This window comes from Patella vulgata, chromosome 2 (assembly GCF_932274485.2).
Source record: "Patella vulgata chromosome 2, xgPatVulg1.2, whole genome shotgun sequence".
Taxonomy (NCBI): domain Eukaryota; kingdom Metazoa; phylum Mollusca; class Gastropoda; family Patellidae; genus Patella; species Patella vulgata.
Genome location: NC_065880.2, coordinates 87,337,574 through 87,345,653, shown reverse-complemented (window position 1 = coordinate 87,345,653; position 8,080 = coordinate 87,337,574). Strand labels below are relative to the sequence as shown.

The 8,080-nt window shown below is 35.2% G+C and overlaps 1 protein-coding gene across 1 annotated transcript in view; it reads right to left on the bottom strand.

Annotated features, from left to right (window-relative positions):
* Window positions 1-82: 82 nt before the first annotated feature.
* LOC126811522 (nucleolin) overlaps window positions 83-8,080 on the bottom strand; it is a 24,846-nt gene continuing 16,848 nt past the window's right edge. Inside the window, exons 6-10 of the mRNA XM_050537210.2 lie at window positions 7,704-7,861; window positions 6,483-6,627; window positions 5,198-5,310; window positions 3,281-3,346; window positions 83-1,460 (exon numbers count right to left, since the gene is read on the bottom strand). Of these exons, the coding sequence (XP_050393167.1) occupies window positions 1,420-1,460; window positions 3,281-3,346; window positions 5,198-5,310; window positions 6,483-6,627; window positions 7,704-7,861 (523 nt within the window). The 3' untranslated portion in view covers window positions 83-1,419. The remainder of the gene's footprint in view (window positions 1,461-3,280; window positions 3,347-5,197; window positions 5,311-6,482; window positions 6,628-7,703; window positions 7,862-8,080) is intronic.

Here is an 8,080-nt window from a genome sequence, read left to right as displayed (position 1 = left end):
TAGTCGACGCCGTTTAACGACTATTTCTATTCATAATATAACACAACACTAGGTATATATCGATATATCTACTTCTGTATTATTTAACAACGTGTAACAACATCTTTCTTTATTTGGTGGTGTAGTCGACACCGTTTAACGACTATTTCTATTCATAATATAACACAACACTAGGTATATATCGATATATCTACTTCTGTATTATTTAATAATAACGTTTAACTTGAAAACGTGACCTGTATGTGTTACGAAACGTCGTTATTAAATAATATAGAAGTAGTTATATCCATATATACCTTGTGTTGTGTTTTGTTATGAATAGTTAAACCGTGCTACTAGATGTCATTTCAAGAATTGACTTAATTTCTGTAGATCATGTCATAGACTGAACCAGTTTGTTAATATATTATATTAAAAGACATAAAGGCCTTGCATTGTTGACCAACTGACTTACTACAGTTATGATTAACAGAGGACGAAGACACAAAGTCCTCTCACTGGTGATCAATTGTCTTACAACCGTTATGAAACCATGTAGACTTTAATCTGATCATTCTTAACTTTGAAAAAGGATTTAGAGCATTTAGATTTTTTTATTTGATATTTTTTTCATGTTAATTCTCTATAAATGTATGTTATAATACAAACAAGTAAAATAAATCATGATAAAATTAATATCAACAACTGGATTATTTACGCCATATAAAAAAACAATATTCTGATTCTTGGATGATCCCACGTCACTAGAAAATGGCAGCCGGACCCATTTTTATTTCCAAAAATAAAAACAATGACATTAATTACCAGGATTACGGGGAGTTGGAAATAAAATGGGGCTTAATGTCATTCTGATCTGCTCATAGTTTGAGAGACCAAGGTGGTGGCTAAGTGGGTGAAATGTTGCCTCGCTAGCCTAGAGGTCCTGTGTATACATTGGTGTGCATGTAAAAGATCCCTTGGCAGTTGGAATTCGATATAAGAGAAGGCCGTAGTGCCGCTGCCCAGGCAAAATTTCACTCCCTCATAGTACACTATATGGCGTAAGCTCCGTATAGGAGTAGGACGTTAAAACCCCATTTCATTTCATAGGTTCAGTTCTGGGGTTGACCGAGAAAAAGGGGTTCAAAGACAACTGAAGGCCAACAAACATTTTCCTTATTTAGCATGAAAAGTAGGACATTAGATGATCCAAACAAAACCTTGTTCTAACACCATGTTGACCTCCATGTTGGAGAATAGAAATGAGATAACCTTCAGTCATTACCAACAGAAAATAACAGATCACATTATATCCTAACCTCATTCTGAGAGAAAATCACACCCAGCCAACCCTTCACATTAATTTCGATATTTGAAAGTTAATTTTTTTCACTTTTAGAATTTTTTTTTTTTTATTGTAGTCTATATTTTGTTTGTTTATCAATCACTGTCCTCTTCATAAGCATCATCATCTTCTGAAGCTAAAAATATATAAAGAAATATATCAAATACCCTGAATGCAATAATTAAAGTCTCGATGCATCATTTTAAGCCATAGGCATTGTTAAAGATGAATTTCTAATATCGGTCAAAAGATAGGTTGCCAGGCAACAAAATATACGCCCACAGCAGCTAAATCATCCGAGCAGTCGACAAGGGTTGTCGCATATTTATTTTTTTGTAGGTAATTAGGGGCATTTAATAGACAATTTCATACAGATGACATAATTTTCGTCGTTTGAGGGTCCACAAGGTTCTAAAAACTAAAACAAGGGCCGTAACTCTGGAAGTAATCTACTGAAATTGTTGAAATTGAACAGGCTTTTTCGTTTTAATAATTCAAATAATGCATATAAATTTCATACGTTCACAAGGTTCAACAAAGTAAAACAAGGGCTGTAACTCTAGAAGTAATTAATGGAAATTGCTGATATTCAATAGGCTTCTTCATTTCACTAATTTAAATGATGCATATGAATTTCATACAGATTAGGTGATAACTTTTGTCGTTCAAGCATTCACAAGATTCAACAAAGTTAAACAAGGGCCATAACTCTAGATGTAATTAACGGAAATCTGCTGAAACTCAATAGGCTTGTTCGTTTTACTAATTCAAACGATAAATATAAATTTTATACAGATCGGATAATAACTTTAGTCGTTAGAGCATTCACAAGGTACAACAAAGTGAAACAAGGGCCATAACTCACAGCGTAATTAACGGAAATTGCTGAAATTCAATAGGCTTCTTCGTTTCACTAATTTAAATGATGCATATCAATTTCAAACAGATTGGATGATAACTGTTGTCATCAGAGCGTTCACAAGATTCAACAAAGTGAAACAAGGGCCATAACTCTAGATGTAATTAACGAAATTGCTTAAATTCAATAGGCTTCTTTGTTTTACTAATTTAAATGGTGCATATAAATTTCATACAGATCAGTTGATAACTTTTGTTGTTAGAGCGTTCACAAGGTGCAACAAAGTGAAACAAGGGCCATAACTCAAGAAGAAATTAACGGAAGTTATTGAAATTAAATAGGCTTCTTCATATCACTAATGCAAACAACATATATCAATTCAAAACAATCAGATGATAAATGTAGCCTGTAGAGTGTTCACAAGAAATTGTGGACGACGGACCGACAGACGGACGGACGGACAGGGGCGACAGGAATATATGACCACATTTCCATGTGGGTGTATAAAAATGGTTGGTTTTGAATTTGTTTTCTTAATTAAAATGTGAGAAATTTGATGGCTGGATGACCTTTAATTATCTCCCTTTAAGCAAGCTTCATTTACTTTGGGGGTACTCAATTGAACGTTCCCGGAATCGAATTCTCTCAATCCCAAAAATAGTGACAATCGAGTGAAAATGGGGTATTTCGGGCTACAATGCATGCATCGACTGGATAAGTAAATATCTCAACCAACCATGCAGCTGAAACATATTCGTTGTGTTTAAAATACGTCACAATTCTACTCATACCACCTCCGTAGTCGGGACTGACAGAACTGTAACAGAATTGAATTCTGTGTCACTCGATTGCAATTCTGTCAATTCTGGACGTTCTGGACTGTGAATCGAGCATCCACTCAATTTCGAAACGAAATCCATTCCAAGGCAATAATTTGGTTGGAACTCAACGCTACCCGGGTTCCCTTCAAGCAATAACTTGGTTGTAAAATTGAACGAAATCCACACCACAGCCCAACTGAAAGTTTCCTAGCAATAACTTGGTGGTACTTGATAGCACATCAGATGTTCCAGAAAAGTAATCAAATCATATCCTACCTTTCTTTGTTTTTTGTTTATTTTTCTTACTTTTGTTGTCACCATCAGCAGTATTATGTGATTTACCTTAAAACAAACAGTTTAAAAATCTTTCAAACTTTAAACATATGAGGTTCTACAATGGGTTGAAATGGGGGAGGGCGGTAAAATTTGTTCAGCAGACATTCAACTTTCTAAGTAGATTAGAAGAGTTCAGCCATTTAATGATTTAATTTAAAACTGGAGAAGGGAGGCTAAGTCTCGAATAATCAGCGCTGAGATTACGATAATAAACAATCAATGCATACATCTTGCCAAAATTGCCAACATTGATGACTTTGCTCAGAATAAGTAGTTTGAATAAAATGTTTAATATATTCATTTTGCATTATCTATTTTGAACTATTATAGCAAGAATGGCCAGGCCCCAAGTTTACAAAGCATTCTCAGACTTGAAATATCTTTGATCCAGAAACACAAAACTTGGCAAATAGTTTCGTATTGATATTTTTGGTACAATAAAACAGCAAAAGTTGTATAAAAAGCTATATTTTAGTTAAAGGAGCTAATCGCTAATACTTGGGACCTAGTAATTGACCCAAATGGGTGGCAACGCATATAATAATGTAATCTGATTGTATATAAACTGATTTACATTCAATTGTTTCCGTTTTGACTCTACTTTCAAATCAGTTCTGTCCAGTGAAATAAGGCATGTGTCTCAACCCTATAGCAATTTCTAGCGTCTGGTTATTCCAGTCTATTCAGCAGGCTCTCCAGTTGAATATGTATAGCCTCGTTCTTTCTGGTCACTTGTTGCAAATGACGCTAAAACGCACTATGGTACACGATTTGTGTACCAATGGTAAAATATTTATTTTGTCTTAAATATTGGATATCAGAAGCCTGCCTTTTCCTGGTAAGATCACAACATCAATGTTGATTTGAATTGACAAATAATTCGCATTTTCAACGTGTAAGACTTTGGATGATATTGAGTTAGAGACTTAGCTACTTTAAAATAAGGCAAATAATTTTAAGTTAATCCTTATAACTTAAGTCTTGAATGTCTTGTGAACTCCGGGCCAGTTCTTCATCTAAATCTTACATAATGCCCCTTAAGGCAGGACACTACCTAAGAATTTTACATTGATAACAGAAACTTGCCATTTAGTGTAATATTAGTATATGATGTCCCAAATCAGATTTGATAATTTGAGCGCAAAATGTTTATTTGTTGTCATGGAAATGGTGGCCATATTGGATTTTTTTATATATTCACGGTGGCTATGTTAGGAAATCAAAATCTTCAACAATTTTATTGAAACAAACTATTTGTGATTTGGAATAACATATATAGGCATTAAAGAGTGCAATAAGGCATAAATTTTACTATTTGAATGTTAATAAAGAACATTATGCATCCCACATAAAACAAGTGGGTGTGGCCGAACACACCACTAAAAGGATTTTGTACAATAAAATGTCCAAATGTATAACAAACACTTTGAAAATCACCTTATTGCACACAGTAGCTATAGCACTAATCGTATTCCAAAGATGAAACTATTATCTCTCATAGATTTTGAGAATTTGATTTTCTAAGACCTGATATGGGTGAAAAATTGAGTACGGAAAAAGCAAGTTAAAAGTTAAAGTTTGATTTACCTATATAAATGACTAAATATTTAACACTATATAGTATGAAGGCTGGACACGACTTGAAAAATCAACAAATTTTAACTATTTTGGGCAATTTTAGCTGATATCAAAATTTGACAGATCAATCTATACAGAGTGTTTTATAAGGTAGTGTCCTGCCTTAAATGGTTATACATGTATGTGGATTGCGAGGGGGAGAATTTTGCCAGGACACCAGCATTTCTGCCTATTCTTCTTCACATTCTAACTGCCGCAGTGTCAGAATTGTTCTATTACCTGTTTTCTTGGCGTAATAAATGTACACGATTCGTCCCTCTAATTTTTTAGTGTTGAATGATCTTGTGGCTTCTTTAGCATCCCTCTTAGATTTAAATGTTAAGTAAGCTCTCCTGAAAAAAAAATATTATAATTTCTAAATATACATGAAATGAAATGAAATGGGGTTTAACGTTCTACTGTTCTGCTCCGACTGCTAATGAAGACTGGGCTAATGAAGACGGGCATACGCCATACAGTGTGATGTGAGGAAAATTTTGCCCGGACTGCAAAGCTACGGCCTACTCTCATATTGAATTCTAACTTCCAAGGGATTTTTTATGTGCATGCCTATATGTACACAGGACCTCTTTTTTCGTCCCATCTGAACAACTAGACAAGCTGTCCTTCTCGGACCCTCTGCCAAATATACATAAAAAGTGAATAGATGAGAGAGGGCCATATATATATATATATATATATATAGAGACAGAGAGAGAGAGAGAGAGAGAGAGAGAGAGATGGAGCTTAACCACCACTCAATATAAAACTAGGCCATTTTAGGACTTCCATGCAATTTCAATAATTTGCTTGCACATGGAGATCATTAGCAGTGGGAGGGAACTGGAGAAAACCCATGAGGTTAGACAGGCAACCCATGCTACTCTTTGTCACTTACAAGCGTGGCATTGAAACCACGCCACTTGACTCAATGACTAATCTTATGATCTAAAGCGCACGCCTTTAAACATTCGGCAATGAGGTCATTTTGGGACTAACATATGTTATATGTCAATTTGTTAACCATGGAGGAAAACTGCAGGACTCTGAGAAAACCCACGAGGTCAGACAGGCGACCCAATTCCTTGTCTCGTACACGGTTCGTATTGAAACCATGCAACTTGACTCAATGACAGACCTTATGATGTAAAACTCACATGTTAAACCACCATCTCATTTCGCAATTTTATTATAATTATTCACTTGCACATATGCATCTTTATTGGTGGGAGGACCGGGAGCAAACCCACTAATTTACGATATCAAACCTTATGATCCAACGTGCACATGTTTAACCATTCGGCCACCTAACCGCCATAGTCTATAGTAACAGACCTTATGATCCACCATGCAACACGTTAAACCATTCGGCCATCTAACCGCCATAGTCTATAGTAACAGAGCATATGATCCACCACGCACACTATAAACCATTCGGCCACCTAACCACCGTAGTAACAGACCTTATGATATTAAACCATTCAGCCACCTAACTGCTGTGTGATTTATTTATAAAGTTACTCACCCTTTAGATTTGCCTGTTTCTGGATCTGTGATTAAACGGGATGAAAGACAATCAAATTTCTTGGTTAACAAATCATCTGTTAAATCATAGGATAGATTTCTTACTGTGATTGTTTTAGTTGGTTCATCTGATACAATATAACCATCTGAAGGTAGATATAAACAATATAATAATAATACAACCAAGTCTGATACAATATAAACTGAGAGAGAGAAATGGGGTATAACCAGGTCATTTTGGGACTAACATATGGTCCAATTATATTTCAATAATTTGTTTATGCGTAGGGGTCTTTAGCAGTGGGAGGAAACCGGAGGACCCGAAGATAATCCACAAGATTACTCATTGTCACGCACAAGCGGGGATTGAAACCACGGCAAACATGATCTATGTTTTCTATAATGTGTTATAAGAATTTTCTTTAATAGTCATTATTAAGACTTAATTTTAATTCCATTAAAATCCACTGTACTTTAAAAACATCACTTCAGCCAGGTTTTGTATTTAATGTTGTATAGCCATATATCAGTTCTAAGCATGCATTATGGTGGTCTGTATCCTACTAAGGATACATGATTTATCTCCCTTATATATGGCCTGTTGTAAGACTTGACAATTTGTATGATTAGGAGTGAGCTCCCCTGAAAGGAAGTGAATAAACATGTGGCCACAGATCACTAAATATTTGCCCATTGACTTTAATGTTAATTCTCGTCTCTTAGACCGGCTCTAACTTTTTCCCAAATTTTCGTTGGGTAGAACGCTTTCTACCACAGATGGAGCAACATGTGGCAACCTCTTGCCCAAAAGCACGTATGAGGTTCACCATGGAAAACCTGAGATACACAAGCTGGAAGTAGAGACAAAAAAACATGCAATTTTGGACCCTACATTTCAACCTATCCAACCTCTCAACTCTTGTATCCTTCCACCTCAAAATCATGAATATTCACCAAAACCTGGTAGAAAATGTATTTTCAAACCTTTTTCTTCGATTCTACACCAAAAAGTCAACAAAAATCGCCATGCAAAAAGGGAAAGGGAGAGAAAGACTAAAAATAACTTTCGCCCTACATTCGTGGGTGACGGCGTAGAAATATTTGGTGAGCTGTGTCCATGTGTCTATGATAAAGTCAGTCTTCTCCAATGAAAATATAATAATTAGAGTTGACTTAACAGCACACAACATTAATCAGGAACCTTAAGATATAACAAAAATACCTCTCTTGATATCACCATGGGCTCGGAAAGTTTGTGGATCTTTCTTCCTATTGCTGACAGAGTCCAAGAATAGCTTATCTCCCTTTAAAAACAGACCTTGTTTTTTAGAAACTGTTTTCTTTACCTCCTCTTCGGATTTTAACTGGATGAAAGCATACCTACAATGTTGAAGTTAATTAGTAATGGATTTTAACTGGATGAAAGCATACCTACAATGTTGAAGTGAATTAGTAATGGATTTTAACTGGATGAAAGCATAACTACAATGTTGAAGTTAATTAGTAATGGATTTTAACTGGATGAAAGCATAACTACAATGTTGAAGTTAATTAGTAATGGATTTTAACTGGATGAAAGCATAACTACAATGTTGAAGT